The 17,980-nt window shown below is 47.7% G+C and overlaps 1 protein-coding gene across 7 annotated transcripts in view; it reads right to left on the bottom strand.

Moving 5' to 3' along the window:
* PDE10A (phosphodiesterase 10A) overlaps positions 1-17,980 on the bottom strand; it is a 608,599-nt gene that overhangs the window by 230,791 nt on the left and 359,828 nt on the right. Inside the window, exon 1 of one of the 7 annotated variants that reach the window (XM_053222002.1) lies at positions 14,450-16,153. The exons of 5 other annotated variants lie outside the window; for them this stretch is intronic. In XM_053222002.1, coding sequence (XP_053077977.1) covers positions 14,450-14,588 — 139 coding nt within the window. In that variant the 5' untranslated portion in view covers positions 14,589-16,153. Of the gene's footprint in view, positions 1-14,291; positions 14,415-14,449; positions 16,154-17,980 lie in introns of those variants that run through there. One more of the 7 variants, XM_053222006.1, reaches the window with a different exon arrangement.

The following is a 17,980-nucleotide window of genomic DNA, read 5'->3' as shown; positions in this document are numbered from 1 at the left end:
AGGCGGAGGCACACCCAGTGACCCGGTGGGGCTCAGGCATAGCCCTCCAACCAGGAGCGAGAATTTCCTGAAGAGGGAAACTGCCTTCTAGAAACGACCCACAATTAATTTTTAAAAACACCTGACTTAAAATTACCTTAAGTTTTTAACATTTGAAGAAATATCACACTTGCTAACCAAAAATTAAGCTGGCCGACGTAATAAACTCGCGTTTTGAAGATCCAAAACAAAAGACTTCTACGGACTAGTTTCAATTCAGCTTGTACGTCAAAGAGTCCTCTATTCAAAAACTACAAGGTGTTTATTCCATGATTTACAGCTGTCTCCAATTACACTTCACGAACGACATGGGACCCTGCTGACACAGCCAATAAAACAGACTTAAGAAATTACAAACCTACTGCTTATTATCCCTTCAAGCTTCCGTGTTAAATTCAAATGAAAATCATCAACTTGCACCCAGATACTCCCTTCTGTGGGTTGGGAGTCATGAGGTCATAAACCACGGCCAAGTAGAAACCTGGTTGTCTCCTTCTGGGACAAAAAAATCCCCTCACCGCCCACACCTTCTGTTAAGGGCTGAAAGGCGTTCCCACAAAATTCTCCGTAGAAGCCCTAACCCTCAATGGGAGGACCCCTGGAGACGGGGCTCCTGGGGAGGGGATGAGGTCACCGAGCGGGGCCCTCGGGGCGGGATTCGCGCCCTTCTGAGAAGACAAGCCACGCGAGCGTGTGGCAAGAAGAGGGCCGTGTGCAAGCCAGGAAGAGAACTCTCATCAGGAACTGGAACAGCCTGGACCTTGACGCTGGCCTTCCAGCCAGAACTGTGCGACTAGGCGGCCCTGTGTCAGCCCCCCAGTCTAGGGCACCCTGTCACAGCAGCCGAGCGGACCAACACCCCTTTTCCTGTCCTCACACCTCAGTGCTCCTCTCATTCCTATGGAGTCGCCTCTGTGCCCTCACCCGCACCCTTCCATCCGTGTCCCCGGCCTTCTCGCCGTCTCCGCCGCCCTACTGAGCGTGAAGAATTGTCGTAGCGATGCCTCAGCTACCACCACGGAATCCCTTGCCTATCCCCGCACAACGTAAACCCAAACATCCAAGTCCTTTCTCTGGCCTCAATTGTTCAGAGGAGACCGCACAGCTGTGCCAAACCCTCAATTTCTCCCGGGATGACTCCGTGTCCGGGTCCCCAGGACAGAACGAAGACTTCCTTCACTCTTCCGCACCCACACACATCGTTGTCTCCCTGACACGTAACCTGACTGCTTGGATTTCCGGGAGGATCCTTCCCTTTTCCTCCTCAGCATCTCTCTGAACCGTTACCCGCATCCTACCTTCTCCCTTACCCCAGCCAGCTCTTCCCCTCCCCCACACCCCCTCCCCCGGGACCCCGGAGATTCCCTTCTTTGTTCTGTTCACTCGATTACCCCTTTCCACATCTCAGGGCCTCAAACTCTCTTCATCCCCTTCTCATAGATTTCTAATACGCTCGGGCGCCCACCAATCCGGACGCGACAACAATCAAACTTCCCTCAAGCCGGGGAAACTCATCATGTATTCTCTTTTTCCTTCTTCCACCATCCCGCGCTCGCCGTCCTGCCCTCAGTCAGATTCGCGCCTCCATCACCACACTGTGACATCAGACCCCATCGCTGCCCCGGAACAGCTTTCGGAGATTCGAGCCAAACTTCCCTGAGCAGTTCAATCCGATCATCTCGGCCTCCTGACGGCCTCAGTCTTCACCTGCTCAGACTCAGCCGTATCAGATGTTAGGAACCAATCCCGTGCTTTCTTGATAATTTCTCCTACGTAACACACCAGAGAAGGTCTGTTATCCAACAATCAATTTGCCTAAAGCAAATAAATCATCGCACAGACTACCCATCCTGAGAAGCGTAAAATAGAAAACAGCCAACCAGAACTTCACAGAGATTCTCAAAATCTGTTACAACCCATCCGATACTAAATGCTGCAAGCTCCAGAAAACAATAAAAACCTGCCAACGATGCCGTGAGGAGTCACTGAGGGTTGGTGTCCAAAAGCCGTCAACGTACTCACGAAACAAGTTTCCGTCGATCGGTAATTTTAAGACACTGACAGATTAACACTTAGGGCTACAAAGTACTACTTTGCTACCTACCGAAGTGGCCCTTCCAAGTGTCTTTTGCTGACTTAGAGCCTCTGCTCACCTGTTAAATTGTTGGGATTTCGTCTCTCCTATCCTCATTCTATATCCTTTTCCTTCCAAGTCTTCTCTACCCCCATGTCTTCAACTGTCACATCTCTGTGGGTGACTTCTACATCTATACTTTTAGCTGCTAAACAACAACAACAAAAATCAAATAACGATCAGATAATTGATACCTTACCTTCCTGCATCTTTACTTTCCCCTCTTCTGCACCCCATCTCTAAGTGAACCGCCCCCCCACCCCCCGCCAGTCACTGAAGCCAACTATCCCAGCCATCCTGCAATCTACTCCCTCCCTCAGTCCTCAGGCACGCATAAGCCGCTGAATCCTGGTCTTCCTACCTCCAGGACACCTGTGCACCCTAGTAGCCTGTTCAATTCTCACCGAGACTGCCCCCTGACCAGGACATCACCAGACAGCCCTTTCCTCTCCTCACACCAGGGAAGGTCACTGTGGCCACTCCAGAACAAATCCTGATTGGACAAATCGATCATGAGAGCAACCTGGTCCCCTGCGAGTCAGCCGGTTAGCCACTCTCCCTCCGACACGCTAACCAGGCTACAGCGAGAGCATCTATCTCGCCGCCATCAGAGCAAAGCCAACTGGCAGAGTGGGTGCAGCAAAGAAGCGGATCCTAGGAATGTCAATGAGCCACGAATTCATCAGCCCTGGAGGTGCCCTGCCTCGGGGCTCCTGGTTTGAGCGCATCACCTTTCGTAGTCTTCAAGCGATCTGGATGGGTTGCAACCTAAAGGTACCCGATTACGGACACAGTCCCGTGAACCAGCCCTACCGCCTCCCCCGCCCCCACCACAGTTAACTAGTGTTTCTGCTTTCAGGTCTCCGGGTCCAGCATCTCTGCACGCTACCCTGGGTGGGGGAACCCACCCCCTGGGGACGCGCAGGCCGGCAGGACGGACACCGGGAGCACAGGCCCTCGGGGCGGCCGGCCTGCCACCCCACACTGCACGCGGGTCCACCACCAGGGACACCGCGAAGCTGCGAGCAAGCTGGGCAGGTCCTGAGGCTGCGGCCGTCCGCGCCCGGACGACCCCACGCCTCCGCAGGCCGCGGGGCCCCTAACACGCCAGCACCCACGCGCGGACCCTTCACCGCGTACTCTGGGGCCCACCTCCCGGCCGCCCTGCACCGGAGGTCCACCCAGACCCCGCCCGGGGTCCCTCCGGGGCCTCCACGCCCCACCAGCCGCCATACCCGACGGCAGGGCGGGCGGAGGGGGGCACTTCCGGTGACGTCACGCGCAGGCCGGAAGTACAGCCCGGCTGCCGGCGTCTCGGGGACCCGGAGTTTTCCTCCGACTGAGGTGGGCACGCGGCCTGGAACCCGGGACCCACAATTGGAGGACGGGCTGAAGAAACAAGAACACCTGGAAGACTGTTTAAACAAGCAGCATTGCACAACCCCTTGCCCCTGCCAGCCCCCCCTCCCCCCTCCCCCCCCGGCTGAAAAAGAACACACGAGGATGCCACTCGGTGGGCTGCGAGGTGCAGGGGCAACACCGCTGAGTAACCTGCTGGGTTCCCGCGGTGCGCAGAGCCGCAGGCCCAGGGAGGCCGCATCCCTGTTCGTTCAGTGGCCGCGGGTGTCTTGTTACCCGCGTGGGTAAACCAGACCCCTTGCCCCTCCCCAAGGCCTTTTCCTCCCCGCAAGAATCCAGGCGAGTCGGTGCCTTCAACATCCTCTTCTGCGAACACCACAACCCGGTGGCACACTGACAGTTTTGTAGGGTGGGAGCAACGTGTGCGTTTTAAGGTTTAAAGCGAGAGGGCAATAATCTGTTTCACATTTGTATTTTAAAATGCAGCATTTAGTCAGTTGCTCGCTGTTTCAAAACAAAGTGAGAAAACTCTTCTTAGATATGGAAGCACCTCCACGACCTGGAGCCAAACACACCCTCCTCTCCCTCTCCCTCTCCCTCTCCCCCTCCCCTCTGCTCTGACTCTAAGTACTGCTGCCCATTCCCACCTCAACCCTCTCCTAACAAATATGCATGCCCTCCTCGGCCGCTGAACTTTCTCTACTTCTGTTCTTACATGCATAATACAAAGTCACTGTCTCCACCTGATTTCTCTCCATGTCTGCCTTAAAGCTCTGAGGGTCAACCCATCTGGCTGTGCAAGATAATGTAAGACGTCAGTGCCACTCCCGTCCTTAAGGTGTTCATAGTCAGACCACTAAGAACACAGCGTTGGAACCACCGTGCAAGAGGCCTAAAGGAAAAAGGGAGACCAGACTTACCAGTTGACTAAAGGTGGTAGGCCCATGGGGATGAACCCCGGTTTTCCACCTCCAGTAGCTATGTGTATGGTACCACGACCCAATGAGAAAGAACACGAGAACTTCAAATTTGGACAGGTTAAATTCTACAATTTTTAGCATAGTAAGAAAAACAGATGAAAATAGACCTTCATTTCCTTTGTAGATCCATTATAATGACAGTGAGGGAAGAAAACCCAAGTAAAAAGGCCTGTCAACTGTTCAGTTCTAACTTGCCATATCTCTTAACGCCCATAAAAATGGAAACATTGAGTTGTCTGTCTATTGAAGCCTTATAATTGAGAAGAACAGTTTGGACCATTTAATACTAATTTGAGTTATCAGCACACTTGGACAGAGGGATAGTGCTATGGACTGAATGTGTGTGTTCCCTGAAAATCCGTACGTTGAAGCCCTAATCTTCAGTGTTTCAAGGTGAAACCTTTGGGAGGTAATGAGCTCATGATGGTGGAGGCCTCCAGATGGGATTAGTGCTCCAGAAGAGACAGGAGAGACTTTCTCTCACCCTCTCTCTCTGCCATGAGGATAATGGAGGAAGGTGGCCGTCTGCAAACTCTCAGTAGGAGAGCTCTCAGTAGGAGCCAAATCCTCCTGCACCTCCAGAATCAGCCTGTGCCTCCAGAAAGGAGGAGCATAAATGTCTGTGGTTTAGGCCACCCAGCCTACGTATTTGTAACAGCAGCCCAAACTGAGTAAGAGGGGAATATGCATGTCACTGAAAAGGTATGATAAACAGAATTAACAAAACAGTGAATTTCTCGTAATGTGCTGCTAAGGCATTCAAGCTTTGAGAAATTTCCTTTGAGGATTCTGATGAGCAAAAGTGCTAAATCCTACTGGGGGTGGGGATTAATTTATTCTGTTTGGCACAAAGGATTTGAATAGCCCTCCGCTGATCTCATATTTAAAGCAGAAAAAAGGAATCAATCAGTAGTTTTGAGAGGAGCATTGAGTAGAAGTCCAAGGACAAGGAATTTTGTTCTGGCCATTTCATGAACTTGCCACACAAGCCTACAAAAATCACAAAAGGTAATTTTAGTGATTTGGCTTTTATCTCTTCACCCAACGATGCATTGATTAGTCCATTCAACAACTGTTTTTGAGCGTCAACAAAATGCCAGGTACTAGAAATCTAGAGGTAATAAAAACAGGGTCCTTGGGGCGCCTGGGTGGCTCAGTGGGTTAAGCGTCTGACTTCGGCTCAGGTCATGATCTCACAGTTCGTGAGTTCCAGCCTGGCATCGGGCTCTGTGCTGACAGCTCAGAGCCTGGAGCCTGCTTCAGATTCTGTGTCTCCCTCTTTCTCTGCCCCTTCCCCACTCATGTTCAGTCTTTCATTTCTAGAAGTACAAAGCAATACAATAAAAAGTAAGCGAACTGTAGCAAAAGTGTTAAAGTTAATGCAAGGTTCAAAACACAAAACCAATGGGAAAATAAAAACTACGTGATGAGAGCTTCGTAAGTAGGAGCCTATGTTTTAAATCATTATACTTCACAAATCTCTATCTCAATTTAATAACAAGTTAGAGATCCATATTTCAAATTAAATACATTTTTCCAAGATGAATTTGTTCTTATCAAATGACCTACTCACCAAGTCTTAATAAATCTACCTATTTTAAAAGCACAATAAAAGATGGAATTTAAAAAGGTTTTGAGAAAACATACTGAATATAAAAATGGGACTCAATTCGAAAGAACAAAAATCATACATACACCAAAGGAAACAACATAGATTCATGAATCATGGGAACAGATGCCCAAAAAACTCCAAATTCTACTCTTTGGGGATTTTTATTAGCTATACAATCAAGTATAGATGATTCTTTCTGAGCTTTTATTTCTTGAACTTCATTTTGTTGGCCTTTTCAAATTGTTATACATTCAAAAATTAAAGCAATATAAAGAAGGTATACACAGAGAAGTCTGATTGTCACCAGACCCCCCCCCCCCCGCGTGCCACCAACACACGCACAAATTATGATTTCCTGTGTATCTTGCCAATGTTCCTTCAGGTAGCAAATAATGAACTTGCATGAATACAAGCGAAGCACATCAACTGTATCCACCACCAAAATACCAGCCTTCACAAGCTGCTTGATTCATGCAAAGCTTTTCTGAGCCAACTGCTTACGATAATAACAGTCAACATTTGTCGAGTGCCTACTATGTACCAGGATGTACCAGGCAGTATTCTAATCACTTTCCATTTATTAAATTATTTAATCTTCAACATGACCCTATGACAGATCAGTAGGTCTACGTCTTACAGAAGAGGAAAAGAGGACTAAGAGACTAAGTAACTTGCTAAAGTTTACCCAGCAAATACGTAACTGAACCATGTTTCCAATGAGTGTGCCTTCAGATTCCATAGTCTCGAATTCCTACTCTCCTCCTACCTGTCAACCTTACTGCCTCTCAACCGTTCACAGGTTAAAAGCCAAATATTGTGGTTGGCCAAAAAATAACCTTTCAAAAGATGGCCGTGCCTCCTCCCCGGAACCTGGGGATGTTACTTTATATGGTGAAACATGAAATTAAAGATTTTGAGAGGAAGAGCTTAGCCCGGATTCTCCAGGTGGGCCCCTACATGTTCACACCTTCCAGGTATCCCACACAGCGCTATAGCCGCTCAAATAATTCTCTTCCCAGGAAAGCAGAAAGAAAAAGACAAGAATGCACCAATTGTGTTAAAGTATATATGGGGAGAAACCAATCAGAACAATTCAAGGAGAAAGCTGCACACCAAACCCTGGGCTCTCAAATTTAAATTTAATAGTTAAATTGCTCATCTTTCGCAGCAGTTTAAGGAAAACCAAACGAGGAATTTCCTTTCGGCTCTAGGTTCTTCGATGGGGATAAGTTAGTTTTGCTGTAAACATTTAGCACTTATTCCCGAGGAAGATGAAGACATTTCTCAATTTACTGCACTGTATCATTTTATTAACACTAGCAGGACTGAGAGAAAAACGAACCACTGCATGTCTCATCAAGTAAAAACTGTAAGAAACCTAGCAGTTAGCAAGTTCTAGGCCCACCCATCGTGACTGAGGGCCAAATGCGGAAGAAAACTCCAGGCTCGTACCTCGCAAGGGAAAAGACTGTTTATCAGGCGGGCGGGGGGGGGGGGGGGGGACCTTATTTTCATAGAGCACCCGAGAGCAGAGTTAGAAAAGACTGAGACGTATGCAAACCTACACATCTTAAAAGTTTTCGCAACCGGGATTAACAAATCTACCAAAATGCTTGTTATTTCTTCGAAATAACAACAAGATTTAGTCAGTCTTAAAGCATACAGCTTAATAGAATGCTACATTGAATGCAGCCTTAAAAGCCTTCCTCCAAAAAGCCTTTCTGGTCCCAGGTTGTCAGATGATCACGTATGACCTTGGATAAACCGACTTTAAATCCATCCGTAAGTAAGTTGGTGGTTTCCCCAAATTTAAAGTATGAATGATTTCTTTCCCTCCTTCCCTGATTCATACGATAGAAGAACTAAGGCGTAAGTCCTCCGGGAAAGCCCTGTTCAAAAGCAAACCAAAACAAGACATACTTTTCACATGCCTTCCAGGAAAAAGAAATGACTATTTCTGCCTTTTTAGAATTCCGGCTGCAAACTACAGAGGTTAAATGAAGGCAAGCACCTTATAAAAGGTCTCCACACAGAAACACCCAGAAAACACTGCTGCCCAGCTATCAGAACCCTGTGGGTCTCAGAGATCCAGCGACCAGAGCTGAGTTCCACCCCTCCAAGTACAATGCTCCCTTGACATTTTGTTTCTGTTGCCAATCCTATGAAACTAGATGACCCTATTCTATTTTAACCAGTATTAGCCTTTATCCTTTCCCTATTACCAACCAGAAATGTTATCTTCTGTCCTTAAGGGAATTTATACAGTTGAACAAATATGGCTTTAAAAACTGGATGGGTTTTCTTTCTAACTACATGTCTACTGCATTTCAAACTAAGTTATTCTGGTTATAACAGACACTAGGAGAAAATACCTCTCCCATCTCCACCCCTCCCCAGCCTTGGCTTAATACTAGAGCAAAATCCTGGTGGCATTAAACTACGGAGGAGTGAGAAAAATGAATATACCGGGTCCCCTGCCATCAAAGTCAGTGCTTTCAAATATATTCCAAGATAAATATGAACTAAAACGCCTGCATTTAAGCTACATTGGGAGAGACACTAAAAATAAATTGCATTTAAAAAAGCACTGTTTTAAGAAACCGTGGACGTGTAACTCAATCACAACCACCACGAGGAGATCATAGATTTTTACAGCTATTTCCCCTCGGTTAACAAAGTGCTTGAATCAAAACGAATTCGACAATGGGACAGAGTTGTTTCGCCCAGATACCTTCCCGTGGCATCGTATCAGGATTCGTTATAAACGAGCACGGTCAAAAGGGAATCACGCTGCAACCTTCTTGCCTACAAATCTTCACAGCCAGCACCAAGGGGGCTTTTCTTCCCAAGCCCCCAAAATAGCTGAAAGCATCTCAAGCGTTTTCCCTGACAAGTATTTTGAGCACGCCTCTGTCAGTTTTTCAAGGCAGAACTTGGAATAAGGTTTAAGTTTTGTACTTGGAATAAAGCTGGTGCGGTAGTCCCGGGTCAATGGAGAAATTATTTGTTGACTGTTTTGTCTTGCTTTGCTCTACTCTAGTAAACCTGTCAGTCAGTACTGGCTGTGGTCTCTCCTTCAAAGCCCAGGGTTTCCAGTAACAAGAACCACAGCTGGATGGGACGGGCTGCCAGAGATGTGAACGACCACAAGCATTACTCATCCGGTCCTGCCCTGCTCTGCAATCTTGGCCAAAAGGCAATGTCACGTTCACCTCACACTTGGGACACACAAGCGAAGAGCTCACACAGCTCCTCGGAAGACCCTTAAAAATGCTAATGTAGCCGCTGAATATAGAGCAGCCTGACGTAAATTAAAAATATAACCTACCTGAGATTGCCTTCAACGAGTTTTATGCCGTTTGCCAGAAGGAACTTAATCCACAAAGCCGACCCAGTCATTCAGCAGTGCTTTTTGTTTAAAAGACTACACTGTGTGTTTGTAACAAAGATCTCAAATATCTATTTTAAAATACAAATAGAAATGCTATTACAGGGGCGCCTGGGTGGCTCAGTCGGTTGGGCGGCCGACTTCGGCTCAGGTCATGATCTCGCGGTCCGTGAGTTCAAGCCCCGCGTCGGGCTCTGTGCTGACGGCTCAGAGCCTGGTGCCTGTTTCGGATTCTGTGTCTCCCTCTCTCTGACCCTCCCCCATTCATGCTCTGTCTCTCTCTATCTCAAAAATAAATAATCGTTAAAAAAAAAAAAATTAAAAAAAAAAAAGAAATGCTATTACATTTAAAAAAAACATTCGTTATAGTACAATCGGTTTTAATTGAAATCCACAAATATATATGTATCATATATATATATGAATGATACAGTTCAAAATGCTCTCATTAGGGAAGTTGATGATATGATTCAATTTTCTTTTTTTTTTAATTAAAAAAAATTTTTAACGTTTATTTATTATTGAGAAACAGAGAGAGTGCATGAGCATGGGAGGGACAGAGAAAAGGGGAGACACAGAGTCTGAAGCAGGATCCAGGCTCTGAGCTGTCAGCACAGAGCCGGACGCGGGGCTCGAACTCACAAATCGCGAGATCACGACCTGAGCCGAAGACAGACACTTAACCGACGGAGCCCCCAGATGCCCCTATATGATTCAATATTCTAAAATGAGCAAAAGCAGCATGAATGTGGGATACTACAACAAAACAATTTTTAAAATATCAAACAATTCACATATCGACTATTACATCAACAAAATCTACAGGTAGTATTAGAACATTACATAAGTCACATTTCAATTCCTTTAAAGTCTTACAGTAAATATTTGTTTTAATAAAGAGATTTTGATTGTAACTTAAGAAATTTTAAAAAGGCAAATGCACTCCTAAACTATTCATCTTGTAAGGACACTAACCTTATGAGTCATGTAGGTGATTCTGATTAAGGTAAGGATGCGAAGAGTAGAGTCAAAATTCCAGACGCGATGAAAACTTTCCTCAGATTTCTTGTTCTATCGCAGCCCACAAAACAAATTATCCTAAGTGTGCTAAATCATCAATATTAATACTTGTACCAGGAGATGAGATTCTTGCTGAATTAAACTGGCCTGTAGTACATGAGCTTTCTATTAATTGCTTTCTACATGGATTACTTGATATAAATTTTTTTTCATTCCTGGTAAGGAAGAACTCTATAGTATTGGATTTGAATTAGAGAAAATATTTTACATAAATATAAAAAATGGCTTTAAATACTGAAAACCCCTTAATGGAATAACACCCAAATTGCAGTGAGCACATCTAGTGCTCAAGTCTTGGTGACTAAATACCCTTCTCCGTTAACAGGACCGAGGCTCCTTGGAGAAATGGCTGATTCCTGGTATGAAATAGGAAAACATAAAGTAAATGTGGAAAAATCTGTGCTAGAAGGCCAAGAAACACCTAAGGCTAACAGGCAGTATGGGCAACGGGCTAAGAAAATGTTCTGCAAGGATTCGTACAGGCCAAATCTGGGGCAGTTTGAGGATCAGAAATCATATATATAGCTATGGGCTGTAATACATTAAATACAAAAGGAGAATGGATAAATGTGGTAATGTATTATTGTACATTGAAACGTACAAGAAACTCACGAGTCCATGTTAATACCCAAAGTAAAACAAGGAAGGGGGTAGCTCTTGTGTACAAGATAATTCAAAATTTAAATGAGGAGGGAATACTGGAATCTTTCAAAACACATCCTTCTGTAAACCTCAAAGTAACAGTTGAAGCAAAATCCATCAACGAATGGGAAAACCACTTGAATAACTGGGTGTTGAGAACTAACAGTCCCACCACCTGCAAGTACCATTCCCCAGATCACTCATTACAAAGGAGAAAAGATACCTTTACAGTGGAGACATCTGGCTGACACCAACTGAACCTGAGGGCAAATTTAGCATCACTAAAAATAGAACGGACATCATGTGATACAGTGAAAATGTGTGCTAAGCCAGAGAACCATATACTCTCCTGCAGAGTTTGAAAGAGAAGTAGCATCTAAAGGGATGGCAGGAGGGAAGGCTGGTAAAACAAGACCCAGACCGTGAAGTAGGGATTATCTCCAACCTACGGATGAAGAAACGGAACTTCAGAGAAGTCGCCTAACTCTCTCAGAAGCCACTGTCTCATCACTGGCCGAGCTGAAGTTCGCACCAAGTCCATCTGGTCTAAAACCCAGATGCTTTTGACTACAGGAGACTGGCAACCTCAACCCGATCGTCCATTCTCGCACATTTTGCAAAGCAACTTGGCCAAAACTTTGACGCTATCCTTCGTGACTTTCTCCCCACCTCCACACCCCATGCACCAGGCTGTACCTGTTGGCTGCACCTTTAAAATATATTCACGACCCCACCACGGCTCATCCAGTCTACTGCCTACTGTGGCCCAGGCCACCATGATCCTTTGCCTGGACTGCTCACTGGCCTCCTAACTTGTCTCCCTGTGTCTGCTTCTCAACACAGAAGCCGGAATGGTGTCAGTAAGTCGGAACAGGTCATTTCTCTCCTTACAAACCCTTTCACGGCTTCCTATGTTATTCAAAGAACAGACAAAACTTTTAATGGGGCTCTGAATACCCTACACAATCTTTCTTTTCTCCCTTACTCTCTCACTCTGGCCTCTCTGCTTCGCCTCCCAATATTCCAGCCATGCTCTCAAATCAGGTTTTTACACTTGCTCTCGGTTCCCTCGGAAAACCTTGTCACGAGCAATCTTCATGGCTCACCTGCTTGAAATCTTTGCTCAGATCTTACCTTCTTGGTACAGCCTTCCCTGCTTGTATCAAAAGTATAACTACACTCCATCTCCCCCTTCACTGTTGCATTTTTCTCCCGAGCACTCACTGATGCACGATTTACTTATTTTAATTTTTTTTTTATGTGTATTCAATTTTTGAGAGACAAAGAGAGCCAGAGCACGAGCAGGGGAACAGCAGAGAGAGGGGGAGACAGAATCTGAAGCAGGCTCCGGGCCCTGAGCTGTCAGCACAGAGCCCAACTGGGGGCCGCTGGGGGTGGTTCAGTCGGTTCAGCGTCCGACTCTTGATTTCGGCTCAGGCTGTGATCTCACGGTTTCTGAGTTCTGCAGTACAGAGCCTGCTGGGGATTCTCTCTCTCCCTCTCTCTCTGCCCCTCCCCTGCGCACTCTCTCTTGTCTCTTTCTCGTTCTCTCAGAATAAACACCAAAAACAAAACAAAACAAAAAAAACACTTTAAAAAGACTTTTACCCCACTTATTTTTGCGAAAGTTTAGAAGCAAACTTTATTACTCATAATTGAATTTCTGTTCTTATTTCCACACTTTGGAAAGAGATGGTTCCATATGACTAGCTATATCAAAGAGATCTTAAAAATATAACTTTTAAGAGTTACGGGCAAACGCACTGGTAACTTACTGTCAAAGTTATCTCTTCAAACAGGAAAAGCAACTGACAAAATACTCTTCAGCAAAACTGTACTTAAAACTTGCCAAACTTAAAACATTGGTTCAGAAGTGGTTCCCCATCACGAGAAAGGAAGTTCTTCCCCTGATCAGTAAAGAAGGTACCAACGTGTGACGTTGGGCCGCGGGCTCGTCCTAAGGTTCAGATGTGTAAAATGGTCATGATAGTAAGATCAGTCTCATAAGGATTATCATAAAGGATAATAAGGATAACGGATGTAAAACTTTTAACATACTGCCTAGAATGTGATAGTTGCTCAATAAATTGTTCCTCGGGTTCTTCTATTTTCCGCTAAGCTTATACAGGGGGTACAATCACAAATCCTTTTTCAAAGAAAAAAGTTCCATCATCTCTCGATTTTTTCGGATAGACATTACTAATCGCAGATGAGTGGTTAGAAACTTGGTTCACTACCAGCCAGCAGCCACCGGGCGGTGGAGCTCAAAGGCAAATACGTCGTGACTGCCCTTCCACCCGTTCACCCTCTGTCGTCTCTGGAAGAGATCTCCAGTCGTCTCTCTGGAATGCCTTCCTCTCACCTGCCACCTCACCCAGATGCGCCTCCCAACCCTTCAGAGAGGTGGGCCGCAAGCCCTTCCAGAAAGTACCTCCACAGCAGCCCGAACTCTGACCCAGACAGCCCAGCACCTTCTGATCCCTCCTCCGTGCCGGTTAACTTCAGAATTGCTGCATTACAGGACGACCGGGGATGAACTTGAAAGAACACGCTCAACCCCTCCCTACGGTGACCTCCAGGGTCTCCGCCACGTGTGCACCACGCGCTCTGCCCAAAACCGCGCGGGGGGAAACCGGGCACCCGGCACGGCCGCCCTGACCTTCAGAAGGCGACGGGACCTGCACGTGCACTCTGTGCCCAGTGTACCCCCCCTCGCCTGCAAGCGGGTTGGACGTGTCCCTGCGGCACGAATGCAGGGCGCCCTTCCCGCGCGTCGGACCAACAGCATCCCAGCCGGTTCTGGCTGTGTCCCCATCGGCCCTTCTTGTGCGTCTTGGAATGAGCAACAGTCGGAGGAAGCCTTAAAGCCCCTGCCTCCGTCACGAGCCCCACGCTGACTAGGAAGACCTTAGGGGCGCCTCTGTGTCACTGCCGTGTCATAAAACAGCTACTTCAAGAGGCCCAGGGCCTTTCAACAGGCTTAGCAGAGCACCAGGTACACCGTAAGTGCCTAATAAGCATTCGCTGCCGCCTCCTTCGGACAAGCCCCCTCCTCACCATATAATGTGGCCATACCACAGTTGGCCGCTAACCGCCAGGGCACGCGGGCACAGGCAGGAGCGCTTCTCAGGCCACCAGCTCGGAGCCTCTAAGCAGGCCTCCCTGGCCTCCCGGGCAGCCCTGGGGGCAGAGACTTGCACGGGCCCCCAGATCACCTCCTTCCCACGCGGAGTCACAGCAGGCACCGGTGGGGACTTCTCCTGCCCAACTCTCACAGGATCCACCAACTGCCCTCCAACAGGTTCTAACTGCCGAGGCGGAGTCCGACCTCGTTCTCTTCGGCGCCGCTGACATCACAGTGCGAGCCTGGAATCTTCGCCAGACTGCACGTCACACGCCCCTGCCCGCTCAGAGGCCTTCGTCTGGCTCGGTCTACGCTTCCCACCCACACGGGCACCTGGCCCCTTACACTCACCCACCTTCACCCCTCCAGGGATTCCGGGGGACACTCACCGAGTTTTTGGCACTACGGGGGGACCCACGGCCAAGAGAGCCTGCAGACTTTTCCAGCATGCTAACCACTCCGCAGAGAGAGAGAGAGAGAGAGAGAGAGAGAGAGGCCAGCCAGTGCACAGTTCTAAAGCACGACTGTCTACGACAGTGGCAGTGAATGAGCTCTCTGTAAAGTGAGGTTTCAAGATCAGGAAAAACTGAATCCAAAGACAAAGTGGGTTGTCCACTGAGGGTCCTTGTTTCTATTTAAAAAGCCAAAACGCATGTGTTTGTGTGCGTGTGTGGATGTCCTAACGTGTCCCGCAACTGATAACATCCCAACTCTTCCCGGCCGGGCTCACTGTGACGAAATCACAGCTGCCTTCCTCCTCCCTCTTCCGCTGTGGGACCACACTCCCCGCGCGTTGACTTCCTCGCTGCGTCCTTCTCCCTGGGTCCCTCGGAGCTTCGCATCGGCAGATCTACATCCGTGTATTTCCTCATCAAACCTGCCACTCATGCAACGCATGCTCTAGAAAGCTCTTGAGACCACTTCATCAAGGACACAGAAGAGTATCTGCCCACAGACGTATCCACAGGGCTCGCCACGCTGCCTCTACTCACTGGGACAGGATCGTTATCAAGTATAACCACACAGAAGTATTTCCAATATGGCTCCCAGGCTATTCCCTCCACGCTTGTGCCCCAAATAAGGAACTAATTCTTGAAACACACCTAAGGCAGAAAGCAACATTAGCCAAATCTCCTGTCCAAAGATGTACGTAAATACGACTTTGATATTTTCCCCCTAGCTACTCAAATGCAGTAACATTAATATGTTGTTTTGCAAACAGTTCTGTACGACCCATAATTTGCCAACATTCACTGAGGGCTTGCTACGTAATGCTGCATTTTACGTCACTTAGTGACATAAATAGAATTCTAATACGCGATGCTTCCAACTGCCCTAGGAAGGAGAAAGGAGGAAGCCAGTGCACAAAAACAGGAGACTCCTAGACTCTAAGACGCAGTTGCCCCAGCGCCCAAACTCACTTCACAAGAGTCACTGCTTTCGAGATGTCCTTGTCTCTCGACGCCCCACTCGCGGACATTTTTACACTAAGAACTGGCCAACAGACAACTTCTTAGTCCTTCAAAAAACTTCACCTTGATTAGTCAGGCAGGCTGTTCTCTGATGTTTTTATTTTGTTCTCCATGCATTAAATAACCAGTAAGGTCTGCCATGCCTGCCTCATTTATTATTGATATTTTATGATTATATGGTTTCCTCTCAAAGTCTCTCGGTATAAAGAGTTCCATACTGAAGAGCCTCACGACTACTGCAGTTTTGAATCCAACTTTATGCTGGTTGCAGTAACCGTTGTTATATGGTAGATGTCAGAAAATGAAGGAGAAAAATCGCGTTTATAATCCATATTTTTAAATTTTTTTAACGTTTACTTGAGAGAGAGAGAGAGAGAGAGAGAGAGAGAGCGAGCAAGGCAGGGGAAGAGAGAGAGGGAGACAGAATCTGACGCAGGCTCCGAGCTCCGAGCTGTCAGCACAGAGCCCGACGCGGGGCTTGAACTCATGGACCGTGAGACCATGACCCGAGCCGAAGTCAGATGCTTAACCAACTGAGCCACCCCAGGGGCCCCTATAATCAATACTTTTTTTAAAAGCAGACACCACGATCAGGGTATGCTGAGCAAAACAGGTGGCTGAGACCGGTCTGTACTTTCTGTGCTGTCCTTTCCTCTGTTCACCACTCACCCGGCCCCGGCTGTCTCCATAGGCCTCGCCAGGGACAGGAACGTCAGTCAAGAAAGTAACTCTAGCTGAGGTCTCAGGCCGTGGTAGCAAACACGGGCAGCAAACCAGTCCCCCCGCCACCAGCCCACACAGCCGCCCCACCCACCTCTGCAACCCACGTTACCCCCTTTCTCAACTGAACACTCGAGAGAGCCAGCAGCCACCTAAAGGAAGTGACCCTGCACGATCAACCTCCTGGCCTCTGGGACTTCATTAACAAGTTGTACCACTGTAGGGGTGCCCGGGGGGCTCAGTCGGTGAAGCGTCCGACTTCGGCTCAGGTCACAATCTCAACAGTTCCTGAGTTCAAGCCCCACGTGGGGCTCTGTGCTGACGGCTCGGAGCCTGGAGCCTGCTTCCGATTCTGCGTCTCCCTCTTTCTCTCTGCCCCTCCCCACCCTCGAAAGTAAATAAACATTTAAAAAAATTTTTAAAAGAACGTTGCAACCTGTACTCTTCCTGTTCAAGACCATCATTACACGCACACGCGGTTTAAGACACTGGGGGACAGTTAACAGGGTCACGTACGGGGAGGGGAATTTCTCCCTTTATGCCGAACGTTGTTCACATCAATGAGTTTTCTAAGGGAATAATCACGACACGAGAAAGGAACGTCAACAGTAGTAAAAAGCTATCAGAAAACGAACCTCTTCTGCATTCCTAACCTTTATTACAAACTTCTGGCTCACATTCACCAAATCCAAAACGTGCTAGCTCTCCTGGGCTCCCGCTTTCCCTCACGTGTGAAATTTTAGAAACAAACACATCTTTATCAATTGGAACTCCTTAGCATCGTTTACATCTATTCTTGCCACCCCGTCCCCTCTACCTTAATTTGAGCCGTCATCATATCGCTCTACGGCAGTCTGCTAACCGGCTTCCTGTCCTTCACCTTGGACCCCCCCGCCCCCCACCCCCGACTCCACCCTTGGCATTGCTTCCACACTTCCAGAACCTACACTAAAAGAAGGAAGCAAGCCGGCCAGCCAGCAAGCCACGGCACAGGTTTAACCCGTCCCGCGATGCCTTCCGGTTTGTGCAGAATTCAATCAACTCAGCCTGCCCAGGACACCTGCCGAAACATCATCTCCCACCATGTCCCCCACTGTCCTCCACGTTTTTCTAAGAATAAGCTTCTTACGCCTCCCTCAATCTTCCATGATTTTGTTCATGCTATCTCCCTTAGCCTGGAATGTGCCTCCCTTTCCTATCTCCACTGACAGGAAAATTACTTCTGATTAGGAACTCGAGCCAAGCGTCACCTCCTCCATCAAAGTCTTCTCCTTGTCCCTCAAATGGAAGGCTCCTTCCTCTGTGCTCAAGCTGCCACTGAATCAATAAAATCAAACAGGAGCCCCGTGTACTGGACGCCGTTGGTTCCAGGAACTTCAAACGCTGCGTGCATCCCATATTAATGCTACTTGGAGGCAGGCACCCTTCTG

This window comes from Acinonyx jubatus, chromosome B2 (assembly GCF_027475565.1).
Source record: "Acinonyx jubatus isolate Ajub_Pintada_27869175 chromosome B2, VMU_Ajub_asm_v1.0, whole genome shotgun sequence".
Taxonomy (NCBI): domain Eukaryota; kingdom Metazoa; phylum Chordata; class Mammalia; order Carnivora; family Felidae; genus Acinonyx; species Acinonyx jubatus.
This window is presented reverse-complemented; position numbering and strand designations above follow the sequence as displayed.